Raw genomic sequence first — 21,967 nt, forward strand, 5'->3', positions numbered from 1 at the left:
GAAGTTGCTAGTGCAGTATTGCTTTGGCTCCTGGGTTAAGGGTTTTAAAATCATTGTTACAAAAATTACAGGAAGGAGACACAACAGTTCAATATCTTACAGCCTGGTCTAAAACACTTTTTAACAGCAAGGAAGTAACTATATTAAAAAGCCCAAATTCTGCTCCAGGGACTGCACTGACATTTAGGGATGAAGGCTGGAGCGGTATAAAAGTAGAGATGATTTCAGTGGGGAACTTCAGTGGTTAGTCACAGAGAATTGAAAACACTGTCGTAAACAGTATTCTGTCTCATCTGGTTAGACAGGACACTTTAAAAAAAAAAAAAAAAAAAAAAAAGCAGTTTTTGGTTCTTTTCTAAGGAATTGTTTAATGATGTATTCAGGCTAGAATCAAAAAAAAAAAAAAAAAAAAAAAAAACAACGAAAAAACCCTAACCCTTTTCTGGTGCTTGTCACTGGGGAAGCGGGAAGTTTCCAACTTGTCCTAGGGCAGGTTCTATAAGCGTACCTCCTTCCCTCCCCTCAGTTGCAGTTTGGCTCAGAGCATCTCTTCTGGGTAGATTTTAAGGGGGGAAAACAGTCTTTCAGTTCTGCTTCTGTACCAGCAGGCTTGCAGGGTGTGCTGGCAGTGGCTGTCTTCATGGCACTGCCATGGTGGGCTGGCTTCTGGTGGTCCTGAGATGCTTGAGCCAGTAAGGCCCTGCTGAAGGTGGGAGTTTAGTCCTCCAGTAGTGCCGTTCACCGAACAGATGATTTGAAATAATGTGGAATATTTCTAATTCAAGTTAGAAATGCTAGTTTACGGGTCCCCGGGCAATTCACCAGCTCATATTTCAAATGTACAAATTCTTCTTTAGTGAGTATTTGGCCATGTAAGCAATTATGAGTAGTTGCTTTTAATATTAGCCTGAAGAAATGCCAACATGTGTTATCTGGGAAGTGCAAGCGAGTCTTAAGCATGCTTTGTTTTACACTGGTTTGTGTGAAAAGTGAAATGATGAGAATATTTTCCTCTAGCTTTCTCTGGAGTCCCTCTAATTTCTGCTGACAAGTTCATTAAAAATGTGAAAAAGGCGGCTCTTGCTAAATCTTGATTTGAACCTTTTGCGAAGGTCTCCGGTTTTGTTTCCTTCCCCTGTTTGCTACCAGGATGTTTGTATCTAAATGGTTTTCCTGCCTGACTCATCCAACAAAGTTGGTGGCCAGCATTCAGGTCTTTGTAGCTTTTTCTAGAGGGGCAAATTCAGGCCACTGAGTGCGTCTAGAAACACAGAGCAGGAGGAGCTGCTGAGACCTGGCAGCTTGCTCTGTCTGACTGGAGAATTTGTAAAGTTCACGTATCAAAGGTCCTTGGTGATTTGGGCTTTCAGGCTAAAAGGTCAAGAAAGTGCTTTGTGATCTTCAGAAATAAAATTCTAACCAGGCAAAAAAAAGACAATCCTCTCCCCCCAATCCTGTTTGTTTATGAGATGAAAAACGAGTTGTTGGCATTTGTTTCATCTGAGAGCTCTGATGTGGCCCGTTTATATTCAGCATAGCTAGATAATACTGTTAATTCTGCTTTTACACTGTTACATTTTGTAAGATATCCTTTTCTCAGCTCCTCTCCATCTTCTTGTCCTACTGCCAAATCCAAGGACATCTGAATTTTGCTCACGAGCAGTAATGTTGCAAATACTGGATTGTGACCTTATCAGAGAAATCAGATGAGGAGGTGGGGAGAAGCTCTCTGCACAGAATGTTTCACCTGTACAGATACATGGGAGTGAAGCAACTTCTGGAAAGGTCACACAGGGAACCAAGAGGACAGCACAACGTTATGGGTGCTTGGCTTTGGACACTGAAGAATTTCATTTGCTTTGAAAATTGTCTCTGCACTGCTGGTTGTGTTCAGAGGCAAAATGCCACTCTAGCCAGACACCTTGCAGTAAAGGTGGCCACAGGAGATTTTCAGCATTTAGGTAATTAAAATTATCGTAGATTATTCAAGCAAATTGTCAAGAAGCGGGTCATGGAATCATAGCATCATTAAGGCTGGAAAAGCCCTCCAGGACCATCTGGTCCAGCCACCCCCTACCACCAGTATTACCCACTAAACCATGTCCCTAGGTACGTGTCCTGGGACCATGTCAGGTCCTTCCTGGCTTTGTGGATAAACTGAGCTGTTAGCTCCTACAAAAGGCAGTGTAACAATTTGTTTATTTCAGAGGAAACTCCTTTTTTGCACTAGTTTAAGGAAGAAGTGCATGGAAAGGAACTACTTATTGTGAGCAGGCCCAGTAGATAACAAAAGCTTAGCAGGATAAATGCAAGCAGCAGAACTGCGTGTTGTAATTGATTCTTGAAATGGGAGGGAATGGATTCCCATACAATTCCTCCATGAAGTCTTTGAGATCTGAATGTGTCTGGAGAGGCAGCATGTTTTATTAATTTCCTTTAGAAGTTCTGGGTTAGCATCTTATGTTGCATTTGGAAAGAGAAATTACAAAACTAAAGCAGAAAAATCACTGGTGACTGTTAAAATGAATTATGTAATTAGTAATGATATGTCCTGTGCCCTGTCTGGTTTTAATTTTGCTTCTAAACTAAAAATCCAGTGAATCTTGTTTTCATGGAAGGAAACAGATGCCTGGGCAATTTAGAACAGATGCAAGGTTAATGTAGAGGTACCTCTACCAGTATCAGTGGTCACTGTCAATACAAAACCCTAGCCTCTTTGTTTAAAAAAAAAAAAAAAGGGGGGAGGACAAAAAAAAAAAAAAAAAGGTGCTGACTCTTGTCAGTGTCTGTGGTTTTCTAATCATGTTTTCCTATTTTCTTTAAAGTTTCTTCCAACCCCAACAGCAGAAATGCCCACTGTAGTGGATAATGTAAAATTGTTACAGCATTTGCCATGGATCAGAACTAGAAGAGGAGGGGAAAAAAGTCTTCTAAGCAGAGTTTTTCAGTGCTGTTTTTAATAACACTTTAAAAAGATGGTTAAAAAAAAAAAAAAAAAAGTATAGTGCTTAAAATCAACTCTGTTTCTTTAGGGAAGTTAAAGCCAGAAGAGTACAAAAATGAGGAACCACTTACATAAGTCATAATTTCATTTATGCTTGCTCTGCTTTTTCTAATTCCATTTTGAGGACAAAGAAAACTCGGTACTCTGCTAGTTGATGTTAATTTTGTGTTCTTTTCTTTTATTGCTATACCGGCAGTAACATCAGCACCTTTATTTAAAGAGCAATACTTCTGAACTAACAAAATCCAGGGGTAGAACTTACACCTTCGAGCTGCCGCGTGCCACTGTGCTGGTTTGCTTTTCCTCTCTTCGCTCAGAGACTGGGCTGGGAGTAAGCAGAAGATGGGGCTGGGAGTTGGGATGCAGATCCTGCTGTCGCTACCCAAGCCCTAGTCTCCCGGCAGCCCTGTAAGGCACAGTGGAGGGATTTTTGTGGTTTCCTTCTTAGTGGAAGTTGTTGACTTCATTACGATGGCGTTTGATTTCCATTGCACCAGTTACCGTTTCCCCTTACCACCTTGTCCTGCCTGTGTGATGCCCTGCGCCCTCTTCCCCCAGCCTGAGTGACTGTTACTTGGTTTGTTCTGTGAGTGAGCAGAAACAGCAAACAAACCCAAACCACCCCTTTCCACCTGCTGTGCTCCCCGCCTGTAGGAATACTCATTATTGTATGCAAGTGTGTGTGTGTGTGTCTGCCGAGAGCCGGGTGTTGGGTGGGTGGGGTCGGTAAAGCCGTGGTTTATTCCAGCAGAGATGTTTTCTGACCAATATGAGATGTAAATGTTATGAGAGTGCTAAACCCTACTAATACTCACCTAGTATCTAACAAGCTTCCACTTTGCACTTAAAGGTTCGTTAAGCGCCAAGCTGTCTTTTGCTGTAGAAGCAGTAAACGCAGGTGCTGTGCTAGTCTCCACCGTAACGGATGTGTTTTCTTTTGCTGACTCACCAGCAGACACAGTCTTTGTATTTTCACAAAGAACTCATGAAGAGGACTTTAGGGACACCCACGTGTGCCATTGAGGCTAGGGAATATGTTGTAAGTCCGCGTATGGTGTGATCAGCCCATACCGTCGCTGCACAGTCGCTAACCCCACTTACAACGCCGCTAGAGTGTGCTTTGGAAATGTGCTTTGTCAAAGATAAATGGCAAACTGCAGCCTTGGTGAGAGGCAAGTTGCAGCTTACTGTGTTGTGTGCAGGAAGATTTGTCTGCTAGTCCTGGAAATGCTGAAATTGGCAGAATTAAAGCAGCTGGACCTGTGAAATTCAGACTACAGTGGGAACCGCTTAAAGTGTGCGTGGCTGTAAAAGAAATAACTAAAAAAAAAATAAATTGGTTAAGCTTGTAGGCTTACCCAACCTGCTTTTACAACTCAGTTGTTCTGGGTAAAAAGAACTACAGGTGGGTTCCATGCGTTTATTCTGAATTATTTTATGAGTGCAGTCTGGACCAGCAGGAGCCAACCCCTGATTCACAGCAGTGCGGTGACACGTTCTCTGCCTTGGTGGTAGAGTGCTCTGAAAAGCTTTCTGAAGCTTCCCTGAGCTCTCTCTAATGATAGTTCATGGAATCGGTACTTGTGACCTCTAAATCTGATACCCAGATAAAGCATTGTATAGGGCAGATTGCTACAGGAGCACTAAAAAAAAGAAAATTTCCTCTAGGAAGCGCAGTGCTTTATTTCAACCCTGTTTTTTTGTAAGTGAGGTTAGTGTCTGTGACTGTCCAATAACACATGGACTTGCTGGCTTTCATGCTCTCATGTGTTATTGAAGCTTGTGGCTCTTAGGCTCTTCATCTTTTCCCTGCAAGACTAAGCTAGACGTGGTTTAAATTGACATCTTGAAACAGATTTGTGTATTTTATAGCAACGCAATTTATTTGATCGTTTGGAGGGAAAAATGCTCCGGTTCTTCCAGGAGCTGTAAGCAAGTTTCTAGCTTTGAAAACCCAACTGAGTGGGCAAAAGTAATTATTTAGTGAATGTTTAATGCAGATTTATTTTGTCTGCTTATATTTGCTTATGGCAATTGAATCGCTGTCATGTAAAATCACCAATGCATTTCAAAAATGGAAAACGGACTATGACGTATTTCAGCATTTCACTGTTTTCAGTCCATGAGCTGCTTTGTTATTTGTACTGGTTGTAACAAGCCCCGATGTGGTCTTTTTGGAAATGCTTTTAATAAGTTCTCTATTTTTGTCATACTTAACAGTGTACGAATTTGGCATACAGTGTCTGTAATCACTTTCAAATTTGCTGAATTCACAGCGAAAGACTAGTCTTGATGCAGATGGTTCCTCGCAGTAGCGTAGTGCCTTTAGAGTGAGTAGTGTGTAGAAACTAGCGCATGTAGCCTACATTTGTGCCTTTGATAGAGCGCTTCATAGGTAAATATTTCTTCCGCACCATAAGTCTTGTCTGTATCTCTATGTACGAGGATCTCAGTTTGTGCTGATCACGTCTATGCTAAAGTTCACAGGAACGCTAAAGCAATTACGCAAACCAAAGCTGCCTCCGCTGAATTTCTTCAGCAACACATTTTAGCTCATTTTCTCTTCTTCTGTGATTTATTCTCTCAAATGGATTAGTTGTGTTTGGTTTTTCAGTGGCCTCTTAGCTAAGAGAGTAAATTTCTTCACTGTACTGTGATTGTCAAGTGTTTACGTACTAGAAGAATGAACTTCAGAGGGAAGTTTAACTGCTGCGTTGTCAGTTCAAAGGGAAGATTTCACTATTTATTTTAAGACCGTATATTTTCCTTGAATGGTTGGTGTATATCACTGTATAAATTCTAACTAGTGATAATTATTCTATTTGAAAATCCTGTGTTTGGTAGGCATGCTGTCAAAAACACCATAGATGTAGAGCCACCTTTATCTTAAATCCAACCCGAAAAAACTGTGCTCCTGCTAAAAAAAATACAAAATAAAAAATAAAAAATGGAGCATCTGATTCTGAGAGCACCATATCTGGGAGCTATCAGTGGTAATAATCACAGAGAACTCTTGAAAAGAACGTGCAGAAGTCTGACGATATGCTCGTCACCTAGAGCAAGCGGCATTTCCTTATTTTCACTTTTCAGCTGTCTTTAACATACAGCACACACATTTATGCACTTCAGTTTGTTGCATGGATTGAGCATTTCACGACTGTCCCCAGAGATCTGGTAGCACAGTCACAGTGCAGGTTACTGGAAGAGGAGGCTGGACGCAGGTTTGATTTTCCCTTTCAAATCTGGGTTTGTATCTTGAATAGCAGTCAGCTTGTGCTCCTTGGCATAGAGCAGAAAGGCGCTGTGACACTGAGGCTCCCTATCTCTTGGAAAACGTCACGAATAGCAGCTGTCATAACATCTTGCAACACTGGAAGAGGGCTTTGGTAATTTTGGTGGTCGCCTGCCCAAGCACATTTGTCCACCTGTCACTTTGAGGCCCTGCAGCACTGTTGAGAGCTGGACGTGTAAGTGATGTAGGACAGAGGCGAGCTGTGCTGCTGTGTAGGCTTTTTAAGCGTGTACACTTCACTTTTTGCAGTCTCTTTTCTTTCCCAGAGTAAGTAAAAGATAACGTTTTGGCTCTGTACCAGGAAACGTGTTAACCTTTGAAAAATTAGATCATGTAAATCATTTAAGGGGCTTGAATAATGTGGTACTGGGCTGTCATTGAATCGATTTGGTATAAAGAGAAGGGATTCTTTTTTTTCCTTGTTCTTGGTCCTGACCTTGTCTGACCGTGTGGCCAAAATAAATTTGAGATGATGAGTGTCTGTGTTTGAATTGTTCAAGAACATGAAACGGCTTAAAGGACTGCCCGGATGGCACTGTCCCCAGTAAATAGGCATATTTGGCCACGGGCCTGACAGCGAGGCTCTGGCTCCTGGAAGTGCCTGGAGATGGCACCGTGCTGCAGGAGGCTGAGCAATAGCACCTTGCCTCTTCATGGCATTTTGGCCAGGTGTCATCATCCCCTTCTCTTGCATAAAGCAGCTGATGCTTGTGACTGCATTTCAACATTTTTGATCTAAAGCCACTTGCATACATTTGCAAGCTCAGAGGGCTTTTTCCACTTCAAAGTTGTTGAGTTAATGAGAGAATCACTGTGGTAGCTGCTGTAAATGAGCCAGGCCAGGGCAGATTTTCACCTGCAGTACCGAAGCACACGTACAGAGGTACAACAAACACTTCCATCCCTGCTCCTGGCGAGGAAATGGCAGCTGGCTGGTAATGCTGGGCCCTCTTGTGAACTTTTGCACAGATCTGTTAGCGTTACCCATTTTGCGTTCCAACAGCAAGGGGAGTATGTGTCATTGTATTGTAACGTCAGCCTGGAAAAGTTCCTCTTCTACTGATGCACTGTTGTTTTTTCTCTTTTTCCCCCCACCCTGTATCTCTCCAATTTTTACATGAAGCTTTCTCTCAAGCTGGTAAGCACATTTACAGCATGCCTGTCCTGTGTTTTAATCACAATTTTCTGTGTGTGTTAATGTGCACTGTGCCACATGTGACATGACACTGAAATTGTTAAATTTGTTTCTTCTTTGTGTTTGCTTTTTTTTTTTTGATGTTTATCAGATAACTCTGAATACACAGGTCTGGAGTCTAATAGAGGTGATCGGAACTCAGTCTTTCTAATAAGTTGCTAAAAAAAATTAACTCTAATATCTAGTTTAGCTTTCATTTTTGTAATCCAGGGCTACGAAAATGTAGAAAAACAGTATCAAGTAATTCTGCTACTGTATAAGTATAAATTAAAACATTAAAAGAAATAAAGGTGTCCATATTTGGACCCTTTTCAGAGAGAAATGCATGCATTTTGTTTAACTGGAACATAGCTGCCAAGTTTACTTTCTGTGTCCAGGTATTACTGGAAATCTGCATCACCGCCTACATTTTACAGCCCTATGTAGTCCTTCCGAATAACTAATAATGATATTAATTACAGTTCTGTAAACCTTAACCAACAAGGTTAACTCAGTCTGATTTGAACTTGCAAATTACGTGTACAAATCCTAAATTCTATCTCGGATGCAGCTGCGAAGGTTGCTTGAACTACGGTAAGCTAATGTTACTGGGTTGGAAAGGGAACGGGTGAGCCTCATGGGGAAAGCAAATTGGGTGCTCAGCTTTACATTCAAGGTACTGTACTGCTTGAGATATTCCACGCCTTGATGTTCCTGATAGCTTGTGGAGATTCCTTTTGCCTTTGATGATTCCAGTCACAAGGGGAATGCGACTGGTTTGCTGACCCACTTGGTGCAAGCATGCCGGAGCCACAAATGACTGGTTGCAATTTCAGGGAGCTTCCGAGGATCCCCAGTAGCTCCTGAACTGCATTAGCTTCAAAGTTTTCTTGTTCCTCACCAATCGGTGCCTTTAGGTGCACTCTGCCTCTTACTTCTCTCCTCCCTGCACACACCTTGTTCATGGATGCATCATTTTGGACCTGTTCTGTTCGTAGCAGCTTATTCTGAGGAAAGGGCTGTGCGCTGAGAGCTGCCTGCTGTAGCTCTGGTATGTCTCTGGAGGTTTCAAGCCCTGCTGCTGCACTGTGCACCACAGCGACTCGCTTTGGCTTCACTGCAATATTGCTTCCCTGAAGACCTGTGGTAGGCCTGAGGGATGATGGAGATCCCTAGCTTACTTGCAAACCTTGTTCTTTTGGCTGTTGCCATCCGCTGGCCTGTTAGCCCAAAGGGTTTATACCAAGAATTTCCATTTGTTGTTTTCCTGGCCACAAAGTCAGCGTGCTGTGTAGCCGAGCCAAGCCCTAGTGAGTAGGAACACAGCCTCCCCAAACAAATGGCTGACCTGGCCTTTCCCCAAGAACTACACAAACCAAAAAGATGTGCGTTTCTAGAAAACACAGGCAGTGCTTACTACTAAAGAGATAGCCCAGGCGTCTTTTGCTTGAGAGCATGAAATGTGCCCAGCATGTGCAAAAACTGCTCCTTGACTCTTTTCTGCTAGAAGAGGATCTGTAGCTTCTGTTCTGGTGGGAAGTTACCAAGCACGGAATCCAGTCTCAGTGAGTTCACCTGCTCTCAGGCATGCGTTCCCACGCGACACTAGTGCTTTGGTCTGAAGCATTGTCAGCACAGATACGGAATTTAGCCCAGCCTGGAGCTTTTGAGTGAGGTTGAAGCAAAGAATCAAAAATAAAAAAAGCTTTTCCAAGTTGGTTTGACTAAATCTAGTATAACAGGGGATATTTTCAAGCATCTCTGTCTCTTATGGATAGAATTGAGTAGAACATCTTAAAAACCTTTCTTTTAACTACTCATTTATGAAGCTATATCCAGATGCTTTGCCTTAAAAACATATGCATGGCTTTAGTGTGCAGATTAGACTGTTTTAATATATTTTACAGTTAATGTGATGGGGGGGGGGTTACTATGAAGCAAAATGCTATCAACATTAAAGAACTAATTAAAATACAGCTTTCCTGTACCATGAGCAGTAATTCGGAACTGCAAGGACTGCAAATGACGCAAGTTTTAGAATGAGTCCAACTTATTTAGTTTCCCTCATTTATTTTAAATTTGCTTTCCCATTGTATCATAAAATGGAATTTTAAGAGTTTGTTACACAGAAGATCAGGCTTTGATTTAGCTGCATGTGCTGTCTTATACTGAACATTTCATTAGGCTCTGCTCTGCTTTCTTGCAATTACTAGAGCAGAAGAGGAGGAGATTACCTCTCTGTAGTTCTCCATCCCTCTGACACCTGCAGGCTTTCTTTATAGATAGCATGTCTTGTGAACGCAGAAGAGAGTGCCCTGTCTCAGAGGGCACACTCAGTGCAGAGCCGAAGGGGTCTGATGGGCAGCTTTTGTGGCCAAGTGTCCACTAAACCACTTTCCTCTCAGAGAAACATTTGGCATTTGAGTAAAACTAATATTGTAACTTCACTCACCAGCTTTCAGTAAGCTCCTGAGCTATTGAATTGCATTACTCAGCTTTGTGGTTTTTCCCCTTCTGTCTCGCACATGCCAGTATTCCCTCTTAGAAATGGCATGTGGAATGAGCAGAAACCAAGACATGAAAAACCGTTACAAATTCTGTGATTCTGTAAACTGTAGATTACATGAAAGAAACTCATTCTTTGACAATGCAGCTAGTTATCATTGACATGTGTTTGTTATAGCTCACCCAAACTTTCCTCCTTGCCTTCTTAAAAGCCCAAAACTGTTGGTACTTTGATGAAAATAGTGTGGGCACATTGTATGCAAGTCTACCTGCAATATCAAATTGGGACAATCAAGAATAGCCATAGCAGTCTGAGGGCAGAAAAGGGGAGTTTTAAGTAGAATCACACAAGGGAAACCACTGTGGTCTTCCATTTTTTTCCTTGAGTTATGGCTTCAGTCTATTTGAAGTGGCTTTGATAAAATTCCTGATTCCTATGCCAATAGAAGTAAGAAAGGAAATACTGAGGCTTGGACGTGAAACGTGGATTCCAGAGAGTGTGCAACGTGCTCTTAAATTGTATAACCCCGGATTAAGTGCTTCTGTTACCTTCCTGTGTTCAGGAGAGTCCTGACATAAGTTAAGCACATTGGACCAACCCTCAGACTATGTAGAGCAAGCCAGCAATTAGTAGTGGGCACAAAACATGACTATAACACAGGAGTAGAAGAAGCTAGCGACTGCTTGAAAGGGTTGCTGTCTGTAGAAGAGTAGGGAAAGACAGGGATAACAAACTTTCCATTAGACTGGAACTCTGTTAAAATCTGCTATTAAATGTGGATAAAAATGGGTTTTCAGCTTTGCCATTGAATTCTGGCATTGTTTAGTTGCTGATCTCCAATAGCCATTTGGTAGGAAAGTGGGACGAGGTCCAGGGATTAGTAGTTAGGCACTCAGATTCCTAGCCATTTAGGGACTGATAAGTACTAGTACAAGCAATAACAATGCTTCAGACCATTCGTTGTGTTTTTTCACAGATTTTTGTGAGATATTGTCAAAATGCAATCCTGAAATGATTCTTTTAGATCCTGACTTTTTCTTTTTTCCCCCATTCCACTCTGCAGGGAGCTGGGCCAGAAGACTTCAGCAATCTCCCACCTGAGCAAAGAAGAAAGAAGCTTCAGCAGAAAGTCGATGAACTAAACAAAGACATTCAGAAGGAAATGGATCAAAGGTAAGCCAACGCCCCCCAATGAAAAATGAAGTAGGTGGTCTTATACAACAGACCTGAAACATCTGAAAAGTAAGAGCAAGGTTCTAGGGTTTTCTAAGGTGCTGTTCCAAGAAAAGGCACAGAGGTTACATATTGAGAAAAATGGGAATTAGATATGCAATAACTGCAAACAATTTTTCCTTCTTTGTGGAGATTCTGTCTTGGCTCTTTGCAGCAGAGTAGTAGCAGTTTAGTCACGATCTAGACAAAGATCAGTGTTAGATACACAATTTTTGTACACAGTTTTTGGCTGATGTGATCTGGTACTGGGGGTGGGTGATGGCGGTGTGGTTTCTGTTTTGTTTGTTTGTTTATTTTAGGTAAGTACAGGGTGTAAGTACATTCTCAATCAGGAGCACAATCAGACCTCTCAGCACTTAGCAGATCAGCTATAAACATATGATGGGCAAAGGTGGGCACGGGTAGATCCCAATAAAAGAGGCTTTATGAGCATGATAACATCGTCAGAAGTGCAGATTGATTGGTCTGCTACTCTGGTCTGTAGCATACATTTCCTGGAAGCAGAAAAGATGAGTCCTGTGCTTTTGTGGATGTTTTCTCTACAGGGCTTTGTTTATCATTGTGGTTGAGAACAAGACCATTTTAGTTACACACTTTTTATTGATTCTGGCAGCTTGTATTTGTTGCTTCCAGTGATTGCTGGTATTCTGGCTCCTGCAGTTGCATTAAAGATTCAGCATGCTCTGTTTGTAGGAGACAAATTTTTTCTTCTCTGAATGATTTTAAGACTCAGCCTCACTGGTATTAATCCATCCCAAAATACTGCTTTGCATTTGCAAAGATATGACTATGTTTTCTGCTGTTTTGCTTTGAAGATCCTATTTACGTTGGTTTGGTAACCCAGACTATCTCTTTTACCTTTTATATCATAAAAGAGAAAGGAAGACTGCACATGGTTATATTACTTCTATAGCATTTTTCCCTCTGTGATAACTTAACGTTTGTTTCTGTATGTACTTTCCTTTCTGCTCTGTATTGATTCTGAGGTAACCCAATATTAAAACCTGATATGAAATCAGAGCAGAATGAAGCGATTTTAAAATGAAGATAGTATATGATTGAGGAAGTAGCACCAGCAGTTGAGCAAGAGTTAAAAAAATTAAAATCATCATGACTCATAGGTTTGCAATATTGTCCCTTAGGGCTTCAACCACAGAGCAGTCCCGCTTCCTTGCCACCCACTCTTTTTCTCATTTTCTCTACACACAAAGCAAAAGCAGGCACAGGATTGCAATTGTCAAGAGTTTGGTGGGAAACTCTAAAATATAAAGAGTGTTAACTTGAGTCGTGGGACTGACATTAACCTTTCTCCCCCCAAGTAATGCCTAGAGAAAAGCCGAATAGCTGTGCCAGTAATACAGGAAATTGGCTCGTAAGTCAGCCATCTCTCAGCTCTGAAACGTTCATCATGCAGATAACTTTTTTCCTTAAGTTCAGCTTCAGCTTGCCTCACGTCAAAGGCAGCACATTGATGTCAGTGAAAGCTCCGCAGGCTTCCCTAAGGGATCTCATGCATGTACTACATTCATGTTGGTAAATTCATCAGAGTAGGCCCTAAAATTAACAACTCTGAAACCCAAGGCATTTGGCATCTGGGTTGATATGAAACACAGCCCCCAGAAACAGTCTAGTAAAAATAATGTATAACTTAACAGGATGCAGGGTCGCATTATGTGGCCTAAGGTCCATCTGTTGCTATGCTGTGACACATGCAAACCATCTGGATTTCGCTTCATTTTAAGCAGTGTGAAATAAATATCTTACAAATGATTTGCATTGCAAAGGACAAAATCCAACAAGCAAGGTAGGAATTCCTGGTTATCACTCCGTTTTTGTTATTAATACGTCCATGTCCAGCTCTTCGTCCTAGCTTCTCAATTGGATTTCAGCCTGTGATGGAGGAGAATGATGCAATTGTTTGTTGTACCCCCTCGAGATTGCCACCCCACCCTTTGGGCTGGCAAGTGGAAATCATAGTACTAAGTAAAACAGTGTGTCAGGCTAAAAGTCAATACCAAATTCATTCTTTTGTCTTGCAAAAGGCAATTATCCAAGCGTCCAGTCACATCTCTGCTGAGGTTCTTCATGTGGGCCACATGGAGCTTGAGTCATTTGGTCTCAATGCAGTGTGTGCTTGTAGCAGTGCAGTACATCTGTGTGGCCAAACGGTTCTCTGGTGATGTTCCAGCTGCCAGCCTTGCTCATGTAAAAAACCCTCTGCTGGTTGTAGAGTAAGAAGCTCCTTTTAATGTAAGGACTGAAGAGATAGGCTTGTGGACAGTGCCTCTCATTACCTTGTAGGTAAAGGTATCACACACTCATGCTTTTTTTTTTTTTCCTTCCACCTCTGACAATGTGAATTCTTTTGGTGAGTGATTTTGCTGTCACTTTTTGATGGTTGGTTCTGTACAAGACAAAAGTCCCTGTCTGGATGTTCCCCATTACCATTTTAACAGATAAGACTTGAACCACAGAGTAAAGAAAAGGCAGTCTATTATCCTTTTGCTTTCCCTCGTTTAGAGAAAGAGATTTGCCCCCAGGTGCACTAACATTTATATGCTTTGTTTTTCTTCTCTTTCAGAGATGCCTTAACGAAAATGAAAGATGTGTATATCAAGAACCCACAGATGGGAGATCCAGCAAGTGTGGACCACAGATTAGCAGAACTCGGACAGAACATTGAAAAGCTACGATTAGAAGTTCAGAAATTTGAGGTATGGGAAGAGATACAAGAATAAATGTCCATTAGTGATGCTGGTCTAAGTGAATACGCCTTGCTGGAAAGTAGCTCAGCACATGCTCGATTCTAAGCAGGTGCTTCAGTGCATTTCTAGATAGAGATGTATTGAAGCATTTTCTCCCTATGTATGGGGAAGTGCTACTTAAGCACTTAAGTTAATTGAGATCTTTCAGCCTATTTGTGTAACATAAATATGTACCATCTCTTGTGATTGTCAGCCAACTTGCATGCTCTTTAATTTGCCACAGAAAACAAGCTATGCTAAGTAGAGAATAAGAGAAAATGTAGCACTCTCTGGACTGCTCAGAGGGGTTTGGATGCTTATTTAATTAAATAATCTGAAGCATCATGTTACAGATGTCTGTGGAAAATCAGAGGAACGTAAATGTGAAGTACTGTTTAAAGTCTTAACAGCAAGACAGAAGCCATCAGAAGAAATACATTTTAAGGAACAGTCTGCCATTAACAGAAGGCTTCTTAGAGATGCAAAATCTCAAGAGTATGAGAAATATTTAGAATATAAGAAGCAATTATAAGTGTATCCCATCATAATTACACTGGAAGGATTATAGGACTGAGGAAAGGTTTCACTCTCTAAGCTAGGCTATGAACATAAAAAAATATAAAGCTCGTTAATTTTAGATGTTTCTTGCAGTCGTTGGCTTTACTATCTGTTGCTTGCTTAGCCATTTGAAAATCACTGGCTCTTTTTTTCTCCCCAGATTACTCCTCTTGCATTCAGCAGTCACTAAGACTGCTGCGTGTCTGATGTTATTGAGACTACTTAAACTGCCACATATCTTCGTACTTTATTGTGACGAGAGCAGCAGCATGTCCAAACAGCTATTAACTGCTCCTCTTAACTCGATGTTTTCAGCACCCAGCGTCACAAAAGAATCAAGTTTTCAGTAAGCGTGTTTTGTGGCAAGACCATGAGTTTTAATAAATGTTGAACATACAGAATCTATTTATACCCAACAACTGCAACTCAAAAGAAAACTTTTAAATATTTACAATCTGGTTTTAGTTCCGTAGTCTGAATGTCAAACATAACAAAGCAAAGTAAAAACAACATATGTCCCCCTGCGAGTCTAAGCACCGGGGATGTGTGAGACCGCTGCTTTTCCTTCGCAGGGCTGGCTGGCCGAGGTGGAGGGCAGGCTGCCCATGCGGACTGAACAAGCCCGACGGCAGAGCGGGTTGTATGAAGCCCAGAACACCTCAGCAGTAAACAGCTGCGCACAGGACCGGGAGAGGTACAGTATCTGTACAGAGCTGACTTGTTTGGAATGACATTAAACCTGATTTCCTGAGCTTCTTAAACAGGAAAGCTGTTGCTCTGCAGTGTTCAGAAGTTTATTCGATGAGCAGACAAAAGGCAGGCACTCCGTGAAGGGAGTCTTGCTTACTCTTTTTAGCATATAGAAGATTCCAATTTGAGCAGCTGCTTTTCTAAGTATGATGAAATTTATAATAGCCCCAGTGCTCAGTGCTGTGAAGGCAAGTGAGGTGGGCATATTTTACAGCTTCTGAAGAGAAAAATGACTAGTCTTACCCATTGTGTTGTGACAGCTGCTAGTGGTAGCAGCCTGTCCTGAGCACGCTTTGGAATTGCTGAGTGGCTCCAGCTCGAGTTGCTCACCTTGCCTTAAGCATCTGGTAAACAAGCCGTCCTCTTTGCTCCCGAGGCTGGTTGCTATAGTTGCTCTGTATTTTCCTCTCTTGAGCAGCCCAGATGGCAGTTACACAGAAGAGCAAAGTCAGGAGACTGAGATGAAAGTACCTGCAACGGATTTTGATGATGAATTTGATGATGAAGAACCACTACCAACCATAGGAACATGTAAAGCGCTCTATACGTTTGAAGGTATTACTCAGCTTTTACTCTTGTTTTGCTTACTGTTTTGTTTGGTTCCTATGACAAGTGGGAAACATCCGTTTAACCCCTTCAGCACTTAAGTAGGCAAAGAAAGGCTGAGTGAGGCTTTGGTGTGATTCTGTTTTGCAGAGGCATCAGGACAATGATTTCCTTTGCATTTTGCAGGGCCTCAGCAAGGAAAAAAAAATATCTAGAACTGTGCATCCTTATAGTGCCAGGGAGAAATAGGGAATAAAACATTATCTATTTAAGGCATATCCTTCCCTCAGTGTGCTTTATCCCATACTTACTGAAGGTCTCCATGAGAATTTTTTGACTGGGATTGCTTGCTGGGAGGTAAGCTCTAATCATATTATCACAGGAGCACTATACAAACCGCTGGTGGAAAAATCTGTTATGTTACATGTTTGGGAGTTCTGCTGCGAGGAGAAATTTGTGTAAGGGTAGCATTATTTAGGATTATGATACTCATTTGAAGTCAGTTCTTAGTGGTACATACATTGCCCTGTAATTTTAGGCTGCCTGTGGTAAATAAACGCTCTGGCCTGTGATCACTGCTATAGAGCAGTTGTAAAAGCTGGACATTAGCTACACGAAATTTTGTGAGGCTCATGGGTGCTTTCTCTCTGTTGGTGGCAATAGCATTTCCTATGGCAACCCTGATGTTAGGATCACATTTCTCTGGTTCTTTGAGCGTGCTCTCTTGGCTCCAGAATCATATATTCTTGTTCATGCTGCAGTGACACAAAAAGGTGTCAGCACCCTGCCCCTACATGCCATAAGCATCCCCCACTCCATCTATGATTCCCATTGCACAGGGTAGCCTAAAATCCATGTTATTGTGTCTTTCAGGTCAGAATGAAGGAACAATTTCTGTAGCAGAAGGAGAAATGCTCTATGTAATAGAAGAAGACAAAGGTGACGGGTGGACGCGAATCCGAAGGAATGAAGATGAGGAGGGCTACGTCCCCACGTCGTATGTTGAAGTCTATTTGGACAAAAATGCCAAAGGTGCTATGACTTATATTTAATACCATTATTATTATTACTTTATTTGCTTTCACAGAGATACCCAACCCTGCAACTGCTCTGCGTTGCAGAGAGAGCCTTTTAAAAGTCTGTACAATGCCACAAAGTGCATTATTTTGTACGTGGACTAATACCGTATGCTGTACGCAAAACATGCTTTTTATTGATCAGAGGAGGATAGTGTGGTAGAGGGAAAATGCAGCCTTTCCTAGTAGGTGCTTATTCAACTGTCACTGCCATTGCACACCCAACTTAGTGCAGGAAACAGCCGTTTGGAATGATTATTGGCTTTCCTTAGATATCCAGGGGGCATCTCAGAGGTATTCACAAGTCAATTGTTCCAAACTGGTTCAGTGAACCGTTACATAGGAAATATTTAGCTGCTGTTTTGTATCTCAGTCTTGTAGCTTTTCAGAGCTTAATGAGTTCTGTGGACCTTTTGAATTGAAAGCTGTTCATCATTTAGTTAGCCTCCTTGGAAGAGCAAGGAGAGATCTTGCCAGGTGTCTACACGGCACTGTGTCATCCTTAAATCATTGACATTAAGGAAGATCCTCTATTCTTTTCCATCTTGATACATTTCAGAAAATGGCCTTTTGGATGTATTTGCTATTTCAGATGAAATACGGTTATTTCAGATGACCCATAAGAAATGGCTTCATCTTTTGCTCACACGCAATCAATGGAGGCATGCTGAGTTTAGGCTGGGCTATCTTCTGCTTCCTTTTTTGCTTTTGACTCCTCACAAATAGATGTTTTTGTGTAAGCAAGCAGAGCGGACAGGGAAATACTGGCTAGAACACATGCTAACATGTAAACGCCTGGTAATATAATACACAAATTATTTTAATCCTATTCCAAAACAGGACATTTGTTCCAAAACAGTTATTTTTTTAGTCATTTAACCCTTCAGATTATTGTGTGTCCTAGCCCTTGAAGTTCTGGGTGTGAAGCAAGGTGCCTCATCCAATTTAAAAGAAAGTTGAACCATTCTTACAGGGGTTTGCAGACAGTTGGGAGAGAGTAGAGCTCTCTCTGTAAACAAGCACTATAACTTGATTAGTTTGCTGTTCCTGGATTCAGTATTAAACAGCGCAGTGCCTTGTCTGCTGCAGATGAATGTCAGGGGTCTTGTATTTTGCCATCATACAGTAGTTTTGTTTGTGTTGGCAAATACAGAGTCAGTTGAGATGCAAAAGAGCGCAGAAAGCTTAGCGCCTCTCTGTCTGCTTTTGTTAACCTTTGAAAGACGGCTGTGGATCGTACGTTTTCCTTCATGTTCAGAACAAGACAGCACAGAATGAGAGACCCCTTCTTATAATTCAGTGTTTTCTCCTTTGGAGATTGACTGCTCTGTGTATGGCAGTAGTTGAAAGCCGTATTATTATTTTGCTGGAGAAATTTGCTTTCAGCGGAGTAGGCTGCTTGAAACAGCTAAGCTAGTATGGCATTTAAATCTGTCCCAAGGAATGAGCATGGCTCTCGTGCCCAAGATACATGGTGTGGTTCACATCAGAGGGCAGGTACAGCAAATCACCTACTTATGAGCAGAGCAGCGGGTTGGATAGGAAATGAAACAAAGCATCTCTCTGGGTAGGGTGACAAATTCTGGCACAGTCCTGTTAACTGGAGCAGTGAAACTTTTCTTTAACTTACTCTCCTGAAAAAAGAATATTGCAGGAGCATTACAATACCAACCAGAAGATAATGTTAGTCTGTTAATGGTATAATGCAAATTACAGCATGAAGCTGAATGGTCCTAAACAGGCAGTCTGTGCTGGGGGTAGGTGAGTGCTGCTACAGTTGCAGTCACTTCTGCAGCAACAGTGGGGGCATTCCTGATCCCTTAAGTTTTTCCATTAATTTTGATGGACTTTAAGAACAAAATCAACTGGATGTGTGAATATCTGATGTAACTTAACTATAATATTTACATCTTTTTTCTCAAATCTCTGCTGAAAATTTTAAATTCCAAAAAAATGTCACAGTAGCAGTATAAAGATTTGTGGGAAATGCTGCTGTGTTTAGAAGTCAAACTTTATTGCAAGTTGAATATTTCTCATTTGATATTAATACATCAGTAGAAGTGACTTACTCAGTCCTTGCATACTTAAAATGGGAGCTACAGCTTTCCTGAAAATGTCACTAAGTGCTAAGGCATTTATAACCTTTGGTAATTCTTTCCTGCTTTTGAAAAGATGCTCGAGCAGCTGGTACCTCTAAATGTAGTTGTGTGAAGCGCTAAGAGCATTTCCACCAACTGAGCATGTTCATGACTCTTGCAGCCAGCAGAATCGATAGCATTGCAGGCCTGCCTGCATGATGAGGCTTTGCTTGTCATGAGCTGCAGGTTCCTGAGAATGAGGTTGTTAAATGCACTGTGAAAAGCCACTCGGCAGCTGGTGTGCTTTTCCAGTTAGCTGAAAGCTGTGTTGTCAGGGCTGTAGTGCTACAGCACCTGAGATGGATGGGACAGGTAAGTCGTGTGCTGCAGCCACCCTTCTGACCATAGTCGTCATGCAAGCCAGCCTAGGGCTGTGTGTTTCTGCAAATACTTGCATGAGGGCTGCCTGTAAAGTTTACAATACCTCCAGTCAGAGGCTGGTAGCAAACCCTATTGCAAAAAGAACAGTAATGTCTATCTTGTTTTGCCTTTTTTTTTTTTTTTTTTCAGATGTGTACAAATCACTTCAGAAAATCTCTGAGTAGGTTTGCATAGGCCTGTTCACCTTTTATCCTACTGGTTTGCTGCTACGATTGTTTTAAGAGATCTATTTCAGAAGGTTTTCTTTTAGAAGAGATGAATGCACAAGTCATATCTCCATCACTGAAAGACTCCGTTAGGTACCGTTCCCTGGGCTGATGCATGTATAAGTTCTCCTTGAAATTTAAATGTGCATCACTGCCAATAAAAGTACTGGCCTGATTGTACCAATTCAGTTGTAAACAGCATTGTTGTCCTTCCTAACATAAAGGAGAGCCAACACAGTTCATTCTCCTTGTGATGCATGCAGGAAATTATTATAAATGCTAAAACCGTGCAGACTCAGAACTGGATCTCTTGGCTGTAAGCTCACGTTTTGGGATTTGTGCCAACCTCTAACTGCTAGGGGACAAGGAACACAATTCCTCTGCGCACGTTGGTGTCGCTTCTTGCAGGGCTTTTACCTGTCAGGTGTCTGGTGCTGACAACAGACAAATACTGGAACTAGTTGGACCTTTTTGCCCAAGACTGACCATTCTGTGTTACTAAATGTGGTACCTCAATCTGCTTGGGAACAAAGCTCCCTTTCACTGAGGGATGTTGTGAAATAAAATGTGATACACACGAGAAACTTGCACGAAGTAACTGGTGTTCTGTAAACTCTGCATTGCACCGAGCAAAAATGCTGTGTGCTCCCACCAGAAGGACTGGCTGCTTGGGTTGATGCGCAGTGAGCAGACTGATGTGTGAAATTAAACTTCCTGGGGGGAGAACAACAACAAGGAAAAACAGCTTTGGAGCCCTGAGCTGATTAGCATTTCAGTTCCTTTGCCACTGTGGGTCTGTTCCTGTTTACCTCCCCACCCCCCAATTATATAAATAAATCCCTTACAGACAGCATTGTGGCTCTGCTGTTTGCTTGCTCTAACCATTAGGCAGAGCCTTGACTTGTATAAATAAATAGGTGAAAGTTAACCATGCTGATGCACTTTTTATCTAGGATATATCTGATTATTTAATGCTTGCCAAATTATTTAGGAAATGGTAATTAATTATAAACTGGACCGTGTCTTTTTTTTTAAATCCTTTTGTTAAATACTTGTCCTTAGTTCTCCCAGTATAAAAAAAATTGTATATAACATAACTTAAAAAACTAAAGTTACTTGAATTTGAATTGGTTTTATCCTTTTATATAAATATATAAATATAAATGGTTTTATAGGTTGTTGTTCTGCTTAACCTAGCTGTTGTTTTGGTAACTATTCAGTCGTTACATTGATAAGCCTTTTTGGTTACTCAGCTGCCTGCATCTGGTTGGAATTGCATAGAAACTTTCGTTTTGTGTTAAAGTTTGTTAAATCTGGCCAGTGTGGTTGTTCCATTTCTATTCCTATTTTTTGAAGAATCATCATCTGTCAGGAATCTCTTTATAGCTTGATGTACCGTGGTGTCTTCTTCTAATAAACATTATATTTTCTCATTCCTGTGAGTTTATTAATGGCTATTCATTTAAGTTTAACTTTATTAATGGCAAAGAAATGGTCCAGAGCTGCTTTTCACTTGCTTCCCACACAGAGATACACAAAGTATAAATGCAGTTCTTTTTCAGGAAGAATATTTTGTTGTGAATCTGTGAAAACATTTTTTGTGCTATTGTTTTGGAATCTTTTCTTTTGTTATTGTTATGGAAGTGGGTGCAAAGGAGATCTGAAGGTTCCAACCTGCTCCCAAGTGTCAGGGAAGTTTGGACTCATCCTATATCCATCCCCCTTGATACAGCAGCCTCTTCAGCCAAATCAAACTCCTGGATTGTAGCTTTATTTGACCACAGAGAAAACCTACCCTCAGCCAGCGGTCTGTGGCTACAGGGATGTGACAAAGCGTGAGTTTAGAAGCTAAGAGCACTGTCACTTACCTGCTTCTTACTGGGCTTCCCTTAGAAGTGAAGGATCTTCACAGCCTGTTGTGTAAAGGATAGCTAGTCTGGTCTCATCTGCGAAATTCTTTGTGTTTTAGCTTCATGTTGTTCTTCAGTATCAGTCATGGTCTTTGGAGCTATCACCTGATCAGCTACAGCACTCTGAGCAGATCGAAAAGGAGAAAGCTGTTTGTTTTCTCTACTGTTGCACTGAGAAAGTGCTGGCAGGGTCCTGCTCCAGGGTTTTACATCCTCCTCCCAGGGGGGAGCAGTGATCCAGCGATGCTTCCTGGAGGGAAGGGCTGAGGGTGAATGATGACTGCTGGTGATGTATGCCTGAGTTCAGGAGCTTTTCTTAACTCTTTGTAACCTGGTAGGTGCTTGGATTTCCTTTAATCTCCTGCAGGCAGTGCAACTCTTAAGGGATTCCTTTTTCCCCAGTCTCTTTCTAATCCAGTCTCTTTCTTTTTGTCTTTCTTATGTTTTAG

General features: G+C 41.5%; 1 protein-coding gene across 16 annotated transcripts in view; it reads left to right on the forward strand.

Annotated features, from left to right (window-relative positions):
• FNBP1 (formin binding protein 1) overlaps positions 1-21,967 on the forward strand; it is a 96,633-nt gene that overhangs the window by 71,400 nt on the left and 3,266 nt on the right. For 3 of the 16 annotated variants that reach the window (XM_084299199.1, XM_084299212.1, XM_084299214.1), the window contains exons 11-17: positions 3,957-4,058; positions 11,040-11,149; positions 13,791-13,923; positions 15,084-15,205; positions 15,677-15,816; positions 16,681-16,839; positions 19,532-21,043. In XM_084299199.1, the coding sequence (XP_084155325.1) occupies positions 3,957-4,058; positions 11,040-11,149; positions 13,791-13,923; positions 15,084-15,205; positions 15,677-15,816; positions 16,681-16,839; positions 19,532-19,566 (801 nt within the window). In that variant the 3' untranslated portion in view covers positions 19,567-21,043. The other 13 variants (XM_084299201.1, XM_084299202.1, XM_084299204.1 and 10 more) reach the window with 11 other exon arrangements.

This window comes from Netta rufina (genome assembly GCF_964035555.1).
Source record: "Netta rufina genome assembly, chromosome: 20".
NCBI classification, from domain to species: domain Eukaryota; kingdom Metazoa; phylum Chordata; class Aves; order Anseriformes; family Anatidae; genus Netta; species Netta rufina.